The 20,258-nt window shown below is 45.5% G+C and overlaps 1 protein-coding gene across 13 annotated transcripts in view; it reads right to left on the reverse strand.

Annotated features, from left to right (window-relative positions):
- The window catches only part of VWA5B2 (von Willebrand factor A domain containing 5B2), a 196,646-nt gene that overhangs the window by 1,780 nt on the left and 174,608 nt on the right, over positions 1-20,258 (reverse strand). For 12 of the 13 annotated variants that reach the window (XM_083739165.1, XM_083739157.1, XM_083739156.1 and 9 more), the window contains 15 exons: positions 18,169-18,300; positions 17,032-17,153; positions 16,438-16,614; positions 14,752-14,862; positions 12,326-12,528; positions 10,923-11,037; positions 10,000-10,185; positions 9,400-9,592; positions 8,139-8,434; positions 6,735-6,960; positions 4,978-5,325; positions 4,602-4,739; positions 3,809-3,928; positions 1,652-1,723; positions 446-515 (listed from right to left, as the gene is read on the reverse strand). In XM_083739165.1, the coding sequence (XP_083595291.1) occupies positions 446-515; positions 1,652-1,723; positions 3,809-3,928; positions 4,602-4,739; positions 4,978-5,325; positions 6,735-6,960; positions 8,139-8,434; positions 9,400-9,592; positions 10,000-10,185; positions 10,923-11,037; positions 12,326-12,528; positions 14,752-14,862; positions 16,438-16,614; positions 17,032-17,153; positions 18,169-18,300 (2,509 nt within the window). The remainder of the gene's footprint in view (positions 1-445; positions 516-1,651; positions 1,724-3,808; positions 3,929-4,601; positions 4,740-4,977; positions 5,326-6,734; positions 6,961-8,138; positions 8,435-9,399; positions 9,593-9,999; positions 10,186-10,922; positions 11,038-12,325; positions 12,529-14,751; positions 14,863-16,437; positions 16,615-17,031; positions 17,154-18,168; positions 18,301-20,258) is intronic. The other variant, XM_083739167.1, reaches the window with a different exon arrangement.

The raw sequence follows: 20,258 nt of genomic DNA on the forward strand, positions 1-20,258 counted from the left end.
GTGTTGTAAAATCCCAAATGCTGGGTGGAAGACAACAACATTACTCATAGAAAACAGAGCTTCAGCATCTCCGTTGCTCCACAGAGATCTAGTAGTGGAAGCAACTGTGTCTTCTGTCCTGATCCTTCCCTGCTCTTTCCACCTTATCGAAGACCACAAGATGCTCTGGACTGGGTCTTTCTCAGTTACGTATTTTGTACAGCACCTAGTATGTAGATAGTGCTAATATTTTAGATGATAAGGGAGAGTTTTCAGAGCTAACTCAGCTGGGAACTTGTAGAGAATACCTACAGTGAGTTCTCTGTTGATCCTAAAAAAGATGGATAAACTCTTAAGGATTTCAATTGGTGTTGCATGATACTGCAAACACTCTCAGAATGGTTGGTCAAAAGAACGACCTTCCTGCAAAGTAGCCTGTTGCATCTCCCAGCCTTGGAAGACTCACCTGGAGCCCACAAAGTTCTCCATTGATTTCTGGGAGCCCACAGAGACAGGAGAGGGACTGGAATCGACACCTAGACCAGAAAGAAAGCAACTGGTTAGGAGCTGCAAAATAGCAAACAGTGATGGAGACCAGTGGTGCCCATGGGGACTGGTGGGGGTGGAAGGTATGGTGACAGAGATAATGTGGAGCCAGGGCCAATGCCAGGCAAAGCCAGCCAATTCTAGGTTTGCCCACATCCTCCTCTGAGTTTTATAAAGGCAACACTGACTTGGAGGAGGAAGAAGTTGACAGGCAGTGCTCTAGACTGTAAGTCAGAAGTCAGGCAGGTGGGGACTGGTTGAGGGCAGGCTGAGGTTGGTGTGGCAGTGCCCCATTTGTTTTAATAGACCAGCCTTCACTGATTGAGACCACACAGCTTTACTTCCACAGAGCTGGCTATGGTAACTGCAGCTTTATTGGCAGGGCTGCATCTTAATGCCATTTGCTCAGGGTCTCCCAGCTGATGCACAGCAAAGCTCTTTATTCTCTCCCCATAGCAATAGCAAAATAAGTTACAGAAGGAAAGCAAAAGTGGTGCAGTGGTTAGAGAGTTGAACTAGGACTTGGGAGATCAGGGTTCAAGTCCTCAGCCACGAAGCTCAAGGAGCGACCTTGGGCCAGTCACTTCCTCTCAGCCTAACCTGCCCCACAGGATTGCTGTGAGGATGAAATGGGGAATGGAAAAACTCTCTGTGCTGCCTAGAGCTCCTAGAAGGGAAGGTGGGAGAGAAATGTTATAAATAAATAGGGGTAGAGTTTGTGGGCTCTTGCAGATGATGTATTGATCAAGCGTTCGTCCTTTCTCTCCTAGAGATTAAATTATATCTGGTCTTCTGATTTCTGAGCAGAGCAGTTATATGACAAGGAGTACTTGTCTTGTATTTGTCCTGATTTGCTTGTGAAGCATTTATATATCTTCCTGTTAGGCCTTAGTTCATCCCAAACTTTTCAATGCATTTCTCCACTTTCAAAACTGCATAAAAACTTGCTTTTTAAAAAGTGGATTTGTTGCACTAGGGTGACAGAGCCTTTAATCCACTTTAATTGCACAAACCTAAGTTTGTGGTGTGTGCTTGATAGATTTAGGCACCCTAAATCTATTAAAGCACCTGGTTTAATGCAGCCTCTCCAGATCCTTCACACCCTCCAAACTGCTGTAAGACTTACCATCATGACAGTTCTGCTTTTCTTGGTTGACAGAAGTGACACTAACAGGAAAAGAAGGAATCTCTTCTCGTTCTAGGAAGTAAAGAAAATTCCTGACATCAGACTAACAACTGATAGAACCTGTAGAGAACTGGAGGGAAGTCGGGGGCATTCAATCTATTATTTTGTTAGCTGGCTATTTTATCTATTTATATACTGCTTCATTGTAATAAAACCTCTAAGCGGTTTACAGGAAACAACAACAGTATCTAACTAGTTAATGGCAGCTGTACAAGATCAAAACAGACTCCCACAGAATATAAGGACAAAAAAAAACTGCTGCAAATCAGAAGCTGAAATTGGGTTGCTCAAAGCTCATGCTGATCCAAAAGAGCAGGGATGGGGAACTTCCAGCTTAACAAGGCCCACCAGACCTCCCTATGTGGCCCAAGAGAATATTTTGGCTAAACCATGCCCACCGGTGCGGAACTTTGTAAGTCCTGGGAATCAGCTGCAAAAGTAGGTTACCTGATCTCACTGGTGCCATTATAACTAAGAGGAAGACTTCTGGTCTTTTGTTAAACATTATCTTGAACAATTTTTTGAATTCATTATATATGAGGGTCCCAAAAGGTTTTTTTTTATTTTCTTGCAACTCCACCACTTGTCAAACTTGGCCCACAGTGGGTAGGGGAAATAAGGATCCTGCCCATCAGCCATATTCCATTTCCCACCCCTGCAAAAGAGAGTTCTGTGATCAGTCAATAGTGGCAGGTTGGGACTGATACTGCTATATCCAGAAGTGTGTTAAAAGGACCTGTTCACAGGAAGACAGGAGGCTGCCTTAAGCTGAGTCAGATTGTTCCTCCAACCTTCGCTAAAAAAAGCTTTTGCCGAATGCTGAAGAAGTACCTCTTTACCTGGGCCTTTGACACCAGAGAAGTATAGCTTTATGCGTTTGGGGTGTTAAGTGGTATGTCAGACCCCACTACCCCCTGGATCCAGCAAGTGTTAAAATCTAATCAAGTCTTCTAATTCCTGAAATAGCCAGGTTAGCCTCCCGGTGAGGCGTAAGGAGAACAAAGGAAGGGCCTCTGTGGGAGATGGCAAATGGGTGCAGCCTCTCCCTCAACTCGTGGATAGTTAGAAAGACAGAGGCGGAATTTAGAGTTGAAAAAGTTGCAATGATATTGTCAGGTGGTGGTGTGGTTGCTCGAGAGCAAACAGGCAAGACTCCAACCTGTCTTTTCCAGGCTTTATTATTAGTCCAAACTATTTACAGTGAAGAGCGTCGCAAGTCCATGTCTGCTCAGTCGCTAGCAGAATCTGGGAATGGCCGGTCCTTGTACCTCCCCCAGCATAACAGTCGTGTGACACCCATCCTTCTCCTCCCCTCTTTGCGCCGAAACCTACTGCGCAGAGTGGGCACTGGCAAGGGGTTTTTGCCTTCGCTCCGCTTTGCTCAGGCTTGGTGTTGAGGCTCTCCCCAGCATCTCCTGGTCCCTGCACCCCCTCCCCACTGGAGGCAGGGCTTTCCTCCTCGCCAGAGGAGGAACTGCTTCGCAAGACCTTCGGAGGCTCCCTATAACACAATTGCCCTTCCACCTCTCGCCTCTGAGCTGATGGCAGTTCCCTGACCGATATGGGCAGATGTAACGCAGCAACCTGGGAGAAGACGGAGAAGCAGAGCAATGTTGGATGTCTGTTTGTATCCAGGGCTGTGGCTGTGGGAGAAGCAAGGCCCTTTTGGGGTGCTAATGCTGTGAACTCCTCCATCGTAGGCTCAGGTTGTATATATGTGTAAATAAACCATATATCCTAAAGACACCACAGTCTCTGCTGTGATTCATTCCCAAAGGAAACACAAACCCTGGGTAAGCACCTGGAACCCCTGAAATCTTGCACTGCTTGGAGTGCAAATATTTTTAGGGCCCTATTCTTTTGGTTTAATTTGTTTTAAACTGATTTTAATGTTGTATCTTTAAATTGCTGTAACCTGACCCAGGATCTTGTGGTGGAGGGAGGATAAGAAATTGAATAATAGTACTATTACTAATAATAGCACTAAATTCCTCGATTTGTATTTGTTTCTCTGCTTCTTCCCCATCTACTGCCTCCTGGGGGTCCTTGTGTCATGTAGATAAAGGGTTCCTTAGACAGGTGAAGTGACACTAGTACCTGCAGAAACAGGAGCATCATCCAGGTCCTCTGAGTCCTGCCTTCGTCCCAGACCTGCTGAGCAACTGTGTTGACGTCGGCTGCCAGAATAGGATCCTTGCTGGTGGCTGAAGAGGCCCACTGGAAAAAAGCATATTTCATCAGCGTGTTTAGAGATAGTTGCAGGGCCAGCATTGTGCATATTCAGTTGCAGAACAATCTCATTTTCTCTGCATGGATTTTATTGAGCTAATAATAAATACAGCCTACATTCTGCAGACAGGTATATTCCTGGCTGCCACCGGAAAATATCCCCTCACTCAGCAGCTAGTTCAAGTTGATGCAGTCATCTGCAGCAGGAAAACATGCCACCCTAGATACCTGATGAAACCTGGAATGTACCAAAATTGTATAGTGGAAATGTCTGTAAATATTTGGGTTGCTCTCAACAGTTTGGTGAAAGCAGCCAGTTTTGTTCTGCAGTCCTGCAGTGGAATCTAAATTGCTGCTCACTATCGTTCCTTCTCAATCCTGATATGTTTAAACAGGCAGGTTAGACGCTGTAAGCAGCTGGACTCCTGTCTCTTCCAAGGGAAAACAAATGAAGACAGGCTGCTCCAGATTTTGTGCACTTCAGGAAGGAACAGTGGAAGAACATGATTGTGTGCAATCTGTTGGACAACTGATTTTTTAAAAAAAGTTTCTAGCTCTCATGATAGAATTGTTTCTCAAAACTAGATCCCTGGTGAATCCTGGGGATTCAAATTCTGATCTAAGAAGCAGAGCTTTGCACGTGCACTCCAAGCAGCCCTACCTGTGCTTCGAACCTCAAGGGCAGAGGGCAAGATCTCCTGGGTGGACGCATCAACAGGCACCACAGAGGTATATATTGAAGGTGTGTTGCAAGCTTTGCTGGACTGGACAGCTTTAATGCGGAATCTTCGTGAGAAACCTTTGGAGGGGCAGAATCACAGTGCTGGTTACAGTTAAGAGGGAAGGTGGATTTGAGATACAGGATAGGCAATGTTATGTATGCTTGTCTTTAAGCAAGTCCATATTCTTTGCGGCTTCAGAAATGAGCTTTGCAACAAGACCCAAGCCCACATTAAATAATCCGATTAATACTCATCATCTGTTTAAGTAGTCAAATTTGAGGCAGAATGGGCAAGTGAAGGGAAGGGCAGGCTTACCGTGTTCAATCTCAGCTTCCCTTTGAGACACATTCTCATTATCCCGGATGACGGAGCCAGCAGTCAAGTGGTGAAGCAGTTTGTCCCAGCCCTTACTCTGCTGCTGCCACTGAGAAGGTTCCTCCTTGGCCTGGCTGTCTTTGGCAAGAAGCAGGGAATCCAGGGCAGCTGTCACTTCCCAAGAGACCGGTTTCCCTGCACTGAGTCCATGGATCACAACTTGGCACCGGAGAGGCGGCCAGGCGCTGCTGTCACACTCTCCTCGCTCAGTTGCTGGTGATGGGCTGAAAAGGTATGGGGGTTCCAATAGCGTGTCCCAGTCTAGGTGGGCTGGTGACAGTAGGTTGCCTAGGAGAGAACAAGGCGTGGGAATGCACACACAAGGCTCATTAGGTTTTGCAACAGGATAGAGTCTCCCGCAGGCAGACATCTCTGGAAGCTCACAAACACCCAGTTAGGAGTGTACACATCCTCAAGTTTAGCACTCAGAGACTTTCATTTGCCCTGCTGCTTTCCCCCTGGGGAAACCCAATCTTCACTGATGAATTGGAGCAGATGATATCAATCGGGTTTTCTCCAGATTGACGTTTGCTCTGATTTGGCACTGAAGATTGGGTTTCTGGGGGAAAGCGATGGGGCCAAGGTAAAACTGCTCAGACAAGTGGAAAACCACCTCAATCCCTGTTTTCTAGGCATGGGACAAGTGTGGAAGATCCTTTAGATACCACAACAGCTGGTATGACAGGAACCTTTGCAAGTGAAGGATCCAAGAGGACTGCAAGTACCTTCAATGGTTATTTACAGCAGGGATGGGGCTCTTCAGATGTTGCTGGACACCAACTCCCATCAGCCCCAACCAGCATAGCCAAAGGCCAGGGGTGATGGGAGCTAAAGTCCAAGAGCATCCAGAGGATTGCAGGGTCCCTATCCATGGATTATAGCAAGGCAGTTGCTTGCAGACTGAGCATGAGGCATTTGCAACCATATGGGACTCTGCTTCAATGATGGGAAGGTTTTAGTAGCTAATCTCTGGTCCCAAAGTCAGCAGGAAAGGTGCATTTTCCCCTGCCAACAGAAATGGCACCTGAGCCTGCCAGGATTAGTCTGGCACCTACTGGCTCCAAATCCTGCAAAGTACTCTCCTCAGACTTGGAAGGCTTACAATCTGACCATAATCCCCTTCCTGATAGACGAGGCCTGCAGTCTTCGCTCTTCTGGACAGCCATCTGCACTCTACACAATACTAGCCAACTCCGTTCCTAGTCACAAAAACCTTGACATTCAGTTTGTTCTGAAACAGGCTTTGGGCTTGCCCTGGCCCAGGTAACTCCCCAGTCAAAGGTGGGTATGGAGGGAAAAACTGAGCAACATCGTTCACCACAAAAACAAACAAACCGCTCTACAGATGGACGAGAGCTTCTTCTAAGTCCTGCCAAGTCTTGGAGCAGGGAGGGGATGATACAGATATATCAAGACGGGTTTCAGGCAGAGGACATCCCCAGCTCTACCTGGTGATGTTATGGGGTTGAACCTGGGACCTTCTGTCACTGAGCTACAGTGCAGAACTGGAGTGGGGGATAAACTAACAGGGATGTTAGTAATTTGCATAAGACCTAAGTGGGAAGAATAACAGACACCAAGATGCCACCCCCTGCAGATGGCCCACATGCAAGTCTCAGCCACTCTTGCTTTCTCTCATCTTGCGCCCTCTGCTCTCCCAACAGGAGACTTCCACGTTCTTCTTCCCCACCACTCACTGGAATCAGCAATGCTTCTGCGCATCTTCTGCAACTCCGGCCCAATCTCATCCAGTTTCCCTTCCAGGGAACGGTTCCGCTTCTGGGACACCTTCTCTAGGGCTCGGCGCAGCCGATGGGCATCCAGCTCACCATGTGGGGAGGAGAAGCTACGTCCAGACAGAGCAGCTCGGGCCAAGGCTTTCTTCCTTCGCACCAGCTCCTCGGAGCTCAGGGCCGCAGACACCTTAAGAGAAAGGGAGGGCGAGAAGGTCAATGCTGGGAAAACTCTAAGGAAGCATGTCAAAGATCATTGTCAGAAAGCAAATGCCCTTCCCTTGGGCAGATCTAATGCTGGGCCTACTGCATCTCTACACCTGAAGAATAGTCTTCCTTTCTCTCCCTCTCACACACATAGCTCTTCCAAACAACCAGTTTATGGAACATTCACCCTCATTTTCTTGCAGGGCAGTTTGAAAACATGGGCTATTAAATAAGCATTCATTCTGATTTGTCTGCAGGCAGGTGAGACAACATTGCATCAAGGAAGTGTTACTCCAGCCTTTCAATTTCATGTTGCCATTACTTTCCTTATCACAAAAAGTCTGTGTGTGTTTTAGCGGGGGGGACGGGGGGAGTGGGTATGTTGCACAAGAGCTCCCAATCAATTATAATTGCACAACTGGAATGTGCCAATATATGGTTGAATCCCACCTAAAAATAGCAACAGTCCGGAAGGACCCATAATTATGAAGGACTTTTCAAATTACTCCAAAGGATACTCAGAAAGGCTGAGACCTTGGTTCCGGGGTTTTATCATGGGAGGCCTAAGTTGTCCAGTGCAGATTCGACACCTACATTACAAAGCCAACTGAATTTACATAAGAACATAAGAAGAACCTGACCCATCGAGTCCAGCATCTTGTTCTTGCAGTGGCCAACCAGATGCCCCTAGGAATCCCACAAGCAGAAGCGCACTCTCCCCTTCCTGTGGTTTCCAGCAACTGGTATTCAGAAGAATGGCTTCCTCTGAGTGTGTCAAAAAGACTCATGTCTGAAAATATTTGTGAATTTGTTTGTGTTAAAAGGCTGCAGAATAGCCTTTAAACTAACCCCTGGGGGAAAGGGGAAAGGAACTGGGAGGGTGTCTGGGTCAGGACGACTCATTGTTTCAATTGACTGGGAGCCTTTCTAAAGAGGTGGCAAAAATGCTATAATAAGCTAATAGAGGATGAGGGTGAAAATGTTTCTGACCACCCAGCTGGGAATACCTCCACCTAAAAATAGGAAGAATGGGAAATCTCCCTTTACATTTCCAATAGAAGATTTGATCCTAGAAAAAAAGACCCAAAGTAGTATAAAGCAGCAGGCATCTTTCAAAGCCTGCTGGGTGCTGTGGAGTGGAGGGGACCTGAAATGCCTCACCTTAGGAGGAGCACCAGACGGAGCCTGGGAGACAGGGGCAGACTTGGTGGAGGAATTGCACAGGGAGACACTCTTCTGGCCTTGCTGTGAGCTGCCTTCGAGAGCCTGGGCTAAGGACCCTCCCTCTGGAGGGACATCTCTGGAGCCCGTGGACTCGCTGCTGGTGGAACTGTGGGAGAGCAAGCCGTGGCTGTGGTCGGTGCTGACTGAGCAGTGAGTGAGCACATACTGTTCCTTGATGTAGGAGGGCTGGTAAATCCGCTTCCAGATGTCTCCTCCGGACACAGGATCCCCACCTGCCAGGGAGAAGAACGCAGAGGCACTGGCATGGAGAGGTCCATACTATACAGATGCACAATTATTATTGTTGCTGGTTACATTTGCATACTGCCCTTCATTCGCAGATCGTAGGGTGGTTCACACCATAAAATCACAATATAGAAACCACAAAATACATAGTAAAAATAAGAACAAACTAATAACTCCCCTCTCTAACAACACATTTAAATGGGCATCGAATGTCAATTGTCCAAAGGCCTGGTTGAAAAAGGAAATTTTAGCTTGGCATCTACTGGAGATGCCAAAGAGAGAACCTGGGACCTCCTACATGCAAAGCAGTGCTGTGCCAAAGAGCTCTGGCTTCTCATCACTCCTCAACTGACCTCTGCCATTCAAAAAGGAACAGTGGTTGGGGCCAGTCATGGCTGATAGGGTGGAAGGGAGCGAGTCCAACAGTAGGCAGAGACACAGCCAGGACAGATGGAGCCAGCTCTATTTTATTTCCACTTTCCCACCACTGTCTTCCCAGCTGAGTTCTACGAGGGTCAAACTGAGACTGAGGAGGAGGAAGCAGACACCCAGGACTGGTTACGTGTAAAAAAGCCAGTGGGATTGGAGGAATCAAGACACAGGTCACACCCACAGCACACATTTAAAGCACCTTCAAGTACATGGCTTCCATCACAGAATTCTGGGGATGTAGTTTAGCTTCACAGAGCTACAGGTCTCAGCACCCTTAACAAACTACAGTTCCCAGGATTCTTTGCAGGAAGTCATGTGCTTTAAATGTACAGTGTGGATGTGACCTCGGGTTGTTGGGGCTGAAGTGTAGAGTGCCCTATTCCCCCCTGTGGACCAGACTGCAGAGAATGGGAGGAGGGGATCACTGCTTAGTGGGTCTGGAGCAGATTGTTGCTCCATTCCCAGACAGTCCTAGAGGAAAGAACTGAAAACAAACGCCATCCCACAAAGTTCTACTTACTTTTCATAGACTCCTCAGTGCCCCCAGCAGAAAACTCCAGAGATATCTCACAGGAAATTTCATGAAGGGCTTGGCAAATTTCTTGACTCTCTGGGTGTGGGTGGGCTCCTTCCAAACCAGTTGCCTCCTCCTGGGACTGGAACACTGAACCTGCAGAGCCCCTAGACAGACTCCGGCACAACGGCTCTCTGCCCTGGGGAAATAAGCAGCCAAACTTTAAGGAAAGCAGATGACTGCAGGCATATTTTAAAAAGCTCTGTTCTGAGGGGGACGAAGGAAACAATTGGCAAAAAGGCACCTTCTCCAGCCAAGGCTTCCTGCAAGTGGCTACTGGAGCCAGGCGCAAAGTAAACGCAGGCCCCGTTTCCCACAGCAGGGGGAGCCATACTTTTTAGGACAGGGCTGGGAAATGTTTTTCAGCCTGAGAGCCATATTCCCTCTGGAGGGCTGCCTGTCGGTGTTACTACATCACAGCCAGGCAAAAATTCTTTCAAGAAGGTATGCAGCAGAGCCTAGGAAGAGTCTCAAGTGCCAGAAAAAAGGCCTGCCAGGCCACATTCCGCCCCCCAAGCCCAAGTTTTAAGGGAATGGGTGCTCAACTGTTGCCTTCTTGTCCCGGAAACTGGCAATGTGGTAAAGAGTGCAGTAGCTGATGAGCCGGTCTCCTGGATACAGGGCTGCGATCTCATTGGGTGATAGCAGGGCCTCCATGGTGTCTGGCACATACCAGTCTATCGTGATGTCACTCACAACCGGCTCAATTGCTTTTTTCAAAGACTTTATCAGCTAGGGGAAAAACCAGAGATATTCAGCAGCACTCGCATCTCTAACAGCTCGTTGTCATATTCTAAGGATGGATGAGAAATTTGATCAAGTTTGTATTTAAAGGCCAGTCTATCAAATTTGTACTTTCCAGAACAATACGCAAACTGAAACAGCCATCCTTTGACATGTGCACTTATCTGAACTTTGCAGTGCTGTTCTTCGATCAACCAGTATTTACCAAACTGCAAATGTTAGGAGAAAGTGTGCATAAAAAGATATTGGTGAATATAACGTACAAAAATGTATTGTATGAGGGGAAATTACTTGCAGAAATAAGTGCAGGAGTCAAGACAGCACACACAAAAGGTGTTTATCGGGAGAAATTCACACAAGACAGGGATGAATTTTCAAGAGGGTTTTAAAAAAATAAATAAATAAAAAGTCTGGAAATTTCTGCAGAAATGTGAAGATTGGAAAAACAAGGTGAAAGAACAGAAAGTGACAGACCTTTACATCCCTAGCTCCTTGAGCCTCTTTCAGGTGGCAATATCCTGAAAGATGGCTTGGCTGCCAACACTGTCTCTGCATGGATTCTTGAACAGCAGGATGATAATACTACACTGCTGTCTGGATCCTTCATAGCTGACGCATACCTGTGTTAAATTGTGATTGTACTAGTGTGGACATGGCACATAACTACTGGACACAGGTGACCACCCAAGTCAAAAATACCAACAATGAAGCAGGACAGCACGTACCTTGGGCTGCAGCCTTTCGCTTGGGCTTAGGAATTCAGCCCGACCTCTGCTCACCTTTGCCAGTCCGCGCAGGAGCCTACGGCAGGCACCAGAGCCCAGGCCAAAGGTAAAACACCTGTGGGAAAGAAGTCCTTGAACCTCAGACCACCCAGCCTGCTTCATTCTGTTCCACGCTCTATTAGGATGTGCACTGCCAAGCCATGGCACAGCGCTCTGAGCTCAGCAGACTGCATTGAAGTCTTCATCTCATTCATACTTTCCTCCCATTACTTCCCATAAAGTATCGTGGGAATTGCAGTTTGTTATGGATTCTGGAAACTGTAGCTCTTAGTAGTAAACTACAGTTCCCATGATTCTTTGGGGGAAAGTCATGCGCTTTAAATGTATGGTGTTTATGCAGCCTGTATAAGAGGTTTGGCTGCTAGAGAGCCAAGGCTGAGAGGCAGAGGCTTGCTTAGGGTCACCCAGACAATTAATGGCTGGGGAGCAATTTGAACACACAAATCCAGTTATGACCACAAGTGTGAATAAACTTGCAACATTCTAACATCAGTGGGGGTGGCCTGGAAGTGCCCTCTACTGCATTCAGCACAAACACACCTTTCTTCTGTACCAGACTGAGTCTGGCAAATGATTCTGCAAGTCTACAGTGCAAATTCAGTGTGAGATAGGGAAACAATGGCTGTAGAGGGTGCTTATTGGCTAGTTCTCATAATAGATGGCTGACCAGGGCTGGTTATAGGGAGCAGATGGCTCCCTTATTAGAAGATCTTCACTGGCTACTCGTCTGTTTCTGGGCACAATTCAAAGTGCTGGTTATGACATATACGTAGGAACTTTTTTATAGTCAAACCTAACTATGCATATCTATGCTGGTTAGCAATCAATCTTAGTTTGGGGAATGCCCCCTACAATGATAGATTCAAACTAACTCTACTGTACACACATTTTAAAGAGCTTTTAGGGGCAGAAGCTCTAGGTCCTCAATAGCTGCATGGCAGGCAGAAATCAACAGGTGAAACCATAACGGAGGAGCAATCGGCTAGCGTGCATAGAAGTTAACAGCATGAGCAGGAAAGGATAGGAATACGGATCAATGTTATAGTGTTGCTGCAAAGATTACTGAGATAATGTATGTGAAGTTCTTTGAATGCTTGAAAGTGCTATTTAAATGCTAAGTATTATTGATTATTGCAAATCATGAGGCTATTAGTGGCACAGAGCTTCTGTGCATAATAAAGACCGATCCAGATCCAGCTCTCTTTATTTAATGGATGATACTGCCTCTCCACTTTTCAACATACAGCAGAGTACTTTACTCTATCCGGGTCTGTAGAGAGGACCTCTTGCACGCCAAGGTAGAATTGGAGATCTATGAAAGGCCAGTTCACCCCACTCCATACCTGACACTGCTCGCGTGTCTCCTGACCAGCTCGATGACCTTGCCTGTGTTTCCAACACTGGCATCCGTAAAAATAAAGAGCTGCCGAGGATACCCGCGGTGAAGAGGGAGCCCCAAGATCCAAGTCAGAGCAGCCAGGAGGTTGGCTCCACCCATGTCAGACCGCAGCTTCTGAATGTATTCACAGGCCAGCCTGAGGGTTTCCTGTACACGGGAGAGATGAGTGGATTATGGAGACAGCAAATAGACTGAGCCAGACTTCTTGCCATAAAGCAAGCTCTCCACCACTCAAGAACATTATGACTTCTGTCTCTGTGGCTCATAATTCTGCATTCCAGAAAGTGAGATCCTGTGGCCTGAACATGTTGTGGAAATAGCGTGCAAATCAACCCCTGCTACTTACATGCATGAAGGATAAGGAACTATAAGGCACAGTACTGGTGACAACTAGAAGTCCTTGCTTACTTGCTGCCTGTCTTCTGACATTTTGTCAGGCATTTTCTACACATATGCAAGTTTCTCTCCATATGCAAGTTCTTCTCCATAGCCATAAACCTATTTTAAAAACTAGCCAAATCTCCCAAGAAAACGATGACCAATTTTGCTTTTGTGAATCCTGTTGATCTCTCTGCACCCTGCACTCCAACCATAAGACCAATGACAATTTCAGTTGCCATGAATCCAGAATGCCCTTCCCAGGAAAGCTTGCATGGCACCCCGTCTGATATCTTTGGGCACCAGGCTTTTTATTTGCTTAAGCCTTTCAGCACGTCAGCTACCTGGTTTCAATCTGTGTACTTTTATTGCGTCTGTTGATTTTTACTGTTTTATTGCCCTGCTGAATTATTTTATATAATTATGAACGTTATCATTTTATTAATTTTTTAGCTGTTCTGAGAATTGCCATCTAAAAAATACTGTGTGTTTTATTCAACAAATAATCCACTGATCTCATTTGTCCCTTTCTAAGCCATGCTCCTGGACATACCAAGGAGGAATCTGGGAACTTTTTTGGACAAAACTTGTACTCTACCATTGAGTTACAGCCCTCCCTAATCTCCTTGCCTTCCTGTTTGTGGGTCAGACAGACACACAATTCTGGGAGTCGTAAGTACAGCGATATTAATTCTGCTATTTCACAATCACGCTTCACAAGCTGGCATTTGAAATTGGGGGTGGGCAGAATTCAGCTTCCTGAAAAGATGTGGCCCCTTAAATAAATTTAATGTGGCATAAGGTTTTGTGGACTTCAGCATCCGCTTTAAAAAGGAAAAAAGCCTCTAGCATTTATGGTTGGGAAGACAAATCTGAAAATATGATTGAAATGACTGCTATCATCTCATAAGTGGAGGGGTGAGATGCAAGGGAGGATTTCAAGTGAATATGGGACAGATCCGCAGAACCTGCACAGCTGCTGGACTCTGGCCAACCCAGAATAAACTGGACATAAAAAGCCAGCATAGCAAGTCTGCATGCTTTGCGTAACATACACAGATCACTGAACTCAACTTCTCTTGGCACAGAATTTGGGTCACCTGAGCACAGTAGTTTTATCACAAGGACTGAAGATGACGCAACATGTTCCTCCAAGCACAGAATCAACCCAGCAACCTTCATCTTAAGTAATGGCACACAGGTCAAACGTCTTCAGTCCACTAAAGGTTGCATCTCTTCCAACAAAAGTTAATATCCTGGATTTAAGGTGATTCAGATGGAGGTCCTGTATTGCATATAGGCTGCTCAGGCCTGATTTTGGTCTGTTTTGGACACATTCTCCCTTTTCAGTCATGGCTACTCATTGCTATTCTGCAATGCCATCCACAGCAGTGGGTGGAGCTTGGTGGAATTTTTTGGAGGTGGTTTTATTTGTTTGTTCATCCATTCAGTCATTCCTCCCTTCTTCTACTACCTTCTTATGTTCTAGAAATGCATATAGGTACTTCTGTACTTGGGCATGCAAACCTTTTGTTTTCCTTGGGGGGGGGGGGGGAATCCCAGGAAACGAGCAAGACTGCAAAAACAATGGATCAAGGATTGTCCCTATTTGAACAGTTTTATTTTATTACTATCAATCTGAACAGTCATCAGTTGAGTGTACATTGTTTCTTACATTTTGTGTGCTTGAAACATCACAACGCCTTCCTTCCTTTCCTTGTAGTGCCATCATTGCTTTCCCCACCCCACCCTTGCTATGCTATTATATTCCTTTTCATTATATTCATGTAGGGATTTCCCGTCCTACATTTTCCCTATTCATGATTAACTGGGGGAAAATGCAATTAAAGAAATAAATGTTAGAATGATGATGACAACTCATGGCACCATACCTGCACATTCACAGAGTTCTTGTCGGATCCAGTTAATTGCCAGTTAATAGCTTTGGGGTCAGAGGGGTGGACAAGAAGCCACAATGGTCAGAATACTCACACTATTGCAGGGCTTGCTGGTGGTGAAGACCGGCTTGATGCTGGAGCCAAAGCCAGCCACATTCAACAAGGTGCTGGGAGGAAGGCTCTTCACAGCCACCAACAGAGCATCCTGTGCAGAGAGAAAGAGAGAGAATGAGGTGTCCATCCATATTTACCCTTTGCCCTGCTGCTTTCCCCAGGAAAACACTCTCTTTAACACTGAATCAGAAGAAATGGCAATGGGAGGTCCAGATGGTGGCAAAATGAGAACACGATTTTTCTGTGGTGGCTCCCCATTTGTGGACTGGTATCCCCATGGAGGCACATCTGGCACCTTCATTACATATTGTTATGTGCCAGGCAAAAACATTCTGCATTTTAGGAGGCAAGATGGAAAGGAGCTTCAATAGGTGCAGAGAGTCATTTTTTCTTGGCAGCGAAGAGAACACAACACTCAATTCAATGTTCTATTCTTATTTTCTTACAACTGTAGTTCAAGTTTGCTTGGGACACAGACCAGTCTTGGGGTAGTTAGTGGGAATTTTGCTGGGAAGAGGAAAAACTTGGAGGACCTTGGAGCTGTGTTTGGTTGGAGCAGCACTGCTGGTTAGAGTTGTCTGCCTTGGCATCTTAATTATAGTACTTAACATTTCTGGATTGTTGTGTCTTGAACAGCATCTCCTAATTTACATTCATTATCATCTTTGTGAAAGCTCCATAAGAAAATCGAACAACTTTGTACAAAGTATGCAGGTTCTATTGAATATATTAGCAGTAGGGAATGCTTTTGTGGGAGAAGTGTTGGAGCTTGTGGCAAGCTTGCTGTCAATCAGTGCTCAAAACGCACTTTTAATGAGTTTCTATGTGAGTGGTTGGCTGTATGCACTGATGTTAACATTGTCTAATCCACTTTTGGAAGGTTTTTGTGGTGTCCAAAATTTACAGCAAATGTTCATGGCAAACTGGTTTGCAACAGACACACAAAGAAGGGCCTCAGATGGTGATTGCAGGGTCCAGGTTGGTTCATATCCCACACTTTCTTCATCCATAATGCAAAAAGTCTCATCTTTGGGGAAGCAGGTTTGTTGTGCAAGACCTCACAATCAACTATAACTGTGCAACCTGAATTTGCCGGATTGTGACCAAATCCTACCCAAAAACAGTATCAATCTGGAAGCATCCTTAGCAAGAGGACAAGCCTTTCCTTGCTCAGGCTACACTAACAGGAAGGAATAAAATCTGAGACCTTCGAGGAATTCTGGGCATCTTCCCATTAAAGCTGGGAAAACATACATTGTTAAGGATGCCCCAGAGAGGCATCATAATGTGGGAAGATGCTACTTATCTGCATAATAATCAATATAATATCTCATATAATTTTTGAAAACTTGGCAGATGCTGAAAAAACAATTGTGCATATTCTGCAAATATGCTGGAACTGTTGCTCATCAGGTCTGCAAAAATTAGTTTTATTTTACACACACACACACACACACACACACGGCATCAGGAGCATATACCTTGATGCCCATTCAGTAAATATGTCAGGTTCGGTCCTTGGCATCTTCAGGCAGGGCTGGTGGAAAACCCCTGTCTGAACCCCAGGCAAGCTGCTGTCAGCCCATATGGACACTGCTGACCTAGTATAGCACCAATGGCCTGACTTTCTAAAAGACAGCTTCCCATTTCCCAATGCTCTGTTTACCTTGATCCCATCAATGCCAGGGCCACTCATGCTTATACTCTGGTCAATGAGGAAGAGCATTTCGCGAGTGATGGTCTGGAAATCAGTGGAAACGCAGCTGGCCTCAGGGCAGAAATTCAGCATCAGGACAGGATTGTGAAAAATGTCTTTGTGGAACCTCTTCTGGACAAAGGCAACCTAGGAGCAAAGAAAATATGTTGTGGCTTCAACCTTTCCTTCCCGATATCATTGTATATTATCATGCAATGTGGAGGTTGGCACAGTGCAAATGCACTGGCAGGAGCACCAGAATTTCTCCAGCAGTGTGTGCGCACTGCACTGACTTCACAGTCGCCTTGCCCCATCCCTTCTATCTCCCATCCCCTCTACCTCCCAGTAAGCAGCAGCAATGTGACCAACCAGAGTTCAGGTGAGCAGCAGCATCCCTACCACACCATGTGCTTCTTGCTCAGCCACCAGGCCAGAGAATTTACAGTTAGAGGTGACAAAAAGCAAGGTATTAAGGTGCTACTGTCTAGGTCCTAGTCATTTCAATCCAACTTGAGACCATCCTTAGACAACCCAGGAAAAAAAATTCTCTTCCTAGATGGTTACCTGTCTCTCCCAATCATCTTTTTTGGCAATACGAGCATAATCACGGCGGCTCCTTATTTGTGCCTCGTAGTCCTGATATGAGATAGCACCATCTTCTATGATGAGGTGTGGATGATGAGGTTCTTAGGGGAGGAAAATGTAAAGCTGCATGAGAGTCAGAATGATCCAGTGCACAGACAGCTGGGCTGTTTGGACCTAGGTTCAAAACCAGGTATGGACTCAAAACTGGTGGCCTCAGGCAACTCCCAGTCTCATTTGCACACCTGTAAAATAGGAATAAGAATAACCTCCTCCGTTATGTAGAGGGTCACCAGGAACAGCCCATCAGGTGGCAACTGACACCACATGGAGCAGGTTAAAGTAGCTTCATTATGATAGATGATTGACATGCACCAATCCTAAAATAAGTATATCTGTGGGTTGCACTTTGAGGGCCCCTTCTGATGCTACACGAGCAGCATGGATATTGCTGCAGGGAGTATCTTCTCTCCAGAGGTCACAGAAATAAGAGAATCAGCTCTTTAAACACTACGCAGGTGGTATCTTACACCACATAATTTGCTATATAGTTGTCTGAATAATCTGCCTAGCTTCATATTTATAAAAATTCTTAAACACATCATCTGGGCTAGTCTGGTTGTTCTTGCTTGAGATTTTGTGTTTAGTCCATAACTACCTAAATAAAAATGTCATGACAAAAATAATATATTAAAAAGTCCACTGTTCCCATAAAGCAGAGACACACTAGAGCAGCTCCTATGCCAGGTTTGGCCAAACCTGGCCCTCCAGCTGTTTTGGGACTACAACTCCTACCATCCCTAGCTAACAGGACCAGTGGTCAGGGATGATGGGAACTGTAGTCCCAAAACAGCTGGAGGGCCAAGTTTGGCCATGCCTGTCCTATGCCAACCTCAGAAAGGACCCCAAGAGGCATTACAGAAGCTGTGCGTGTGTGCTATAAAATAAAAGTTCAGAAATTAATGTCTCTCAGTCACAATATATTGTTGGTATCTGGGTACAGAACTAAAGATCTGGAAGATTAAATTGTTCAGTCCTAAGGCTCCCCAGTCGGATTATCACCAAGGTTCCATTGTTGTAGCGATCGCAGAATCCCTTGACTTCAAAGTGTTCTCTTACCACAAGGATACAAGATAATCTCCAGGTTCCTGTCACATCTGTGCTTCTCTGCCAAGGTGATGCATATAGTTGAGGCAGAGCTGGCAAAAGGATTAGCATCAGCCCGAAGAGCATGGGATGGGCTCTCCAATCCTGCAATAACGAGAGGATTTTATTGCCTGCTGTAATGTAATAACCTCTAAAGCAGGGGTGGGGGACATTTGGCCCTCCAGATGTTGCTGAACAACAACTCCCATCAGCCTCACAAACATGATCAATGGCCAGGGATAATGGGAGTTGTAGTTCATCAGCATCTGCAGGGCCAAAGGTTTCCCACTCCTGTTTGAAAGTGTGTCAGATGGAAATAGATGCATTTGTTTAACAGCACCAAGCAAGGCCTCGTTACCACGCACTTGTGCTTACTTGAAGACTTGGCATCAAGTGATGACCAACATGTGTGGATGGATGAACTTGTACATCAATTAGATCTCAGACATAAACAGAGTAGATTTAAATGGAAACAGCTCACATGTTTGACAGAGAATAATTGATCGCTGAGTAATGGAATGAACACACACACAAATCTGCCCTTGGAGATTAGATAACAGCAATGCAATAGAGGCATTCTTCTTCCATGCCTCTTCAAAGAATAAGAATCAGGTAAGGTGGCTAACACAGTAATTTTTTTAAAAAATAATCTTAAAAATCAAAACTATATATTGGGGGGTGGGACCAAACCTAATCTAACAGCAGCCAAACAGTGACAAAAAACCTCATCCTCCTCCATCTTCAGATATTTATCTAAATAATACTTATTTAAAAAGAAGTTTCAGTATTTAGCATCTTTACAATCTGTTTTCACTAAGAAGAAATTGCTGGTCCCTATAGCTGCAAAGGCAAAGTACTGCAGTGAGTGTTCAGTGTAACTCAGGAGCCAGAAGAGGGCTGTAAGATTTCTAGTCCTCAGGGTGTGCCCTCTGAGTTGCAGAAGAATGAGAAAAAAGCAAGCAAATGTGTAAATGTGCAGAACTGATAAAGGCCCTTTCTTCAGCACAAACTTGTCTGGAACTGTGTGTTTTTAAAAGCCACACAGGAAACACACAGCCCAGGGTCTCTCACTCCTGACCTGAAGGTCCCGCCAATTCGCCCTCTCTTATCTACAGCTGTTGCAGAATTCAAACCGCTCTTTAGCAAACTGTTCCAAAATGTATAAAGGTTTCAATACTGTGGTCACAACACTAATCCAGCACAGACTTATTTAAAAGAATATACAGTTAGGGCTCACCCACACTTTCTGCTTGTCCCATGCCTAGAGAGCAAAGGTCTAAGCAATTTTGCCTTTGACCTGCTGCTTTCCCCCAGAAACCCACTAATTAGTGGTAGATCGGAACAAACGGCAATCTGCGGGAAAACCCGATTGCCATTTGTTCCGATTCAGCGCTAAAGAACAGGTTTCTTGCGAGGTGGGGAAGCAAAAGAAGGTGTGGATAAGCCTTTATATAGCTTACACTAAGGTACATACCTGCCAGCTTATCTGCACTGCTAGATAAATGGAGCTAGATAATTTTTCAGCACACAACCCCCCCCCGTTGTTTTTTTTACCTTTATGCACAGACCACAATGAAGTCATTCGTCAGCAGCAAAAGACATTTTTACTAGACTGAAGCCCAGCAAGGCCACGAGTGCAGCATTTCTCGGAGGCATGGGACTTGAGCCAACTCCTAATGGGATTAATTCCTTCGTCTGTCTCAAGCATATGCTCCAGGGCTCTCTGAAGTTGCTTCCGTCTCCCTCCCTCCCCTCACGACACACACACTTTTGCTTGCTTCCTTTCTTCCCACAGCCATCATTTTTTCATGAGGGAAAAAGAGTATAGACTCAGCACTAAAGCATGCGCAATATACATGGTTTAAAAACCAGAGACTTTATTCATGTGGTGAAAATCTCTGCTTTGTTAACCACAGTAGCGCATATATTATTTTAGTGATTAACCAATTCCTAAAAGAGGTTCAGAACAAGCATTTATGAAGTGGGGCTGCTTCATAAATCGTTCACGATGCCACTAACCAGACAGCACTTCTGGAACACCTTCATTCACTGTCACTTCCCCA

This window comes from Podarcis gaigeae (assembly GCF_964106915.1).
Source record: "Podarcis gaigeae genome assembly, chromosome: 5".
In the NCBI taxonomy this organism is placed as follows: domain Eukaryota; kingdom Metazoa; phylum Chordata; class Lepidosauria; order Squamata; family Lacertidae; genus Podarcis; species Podarcis gaigeae.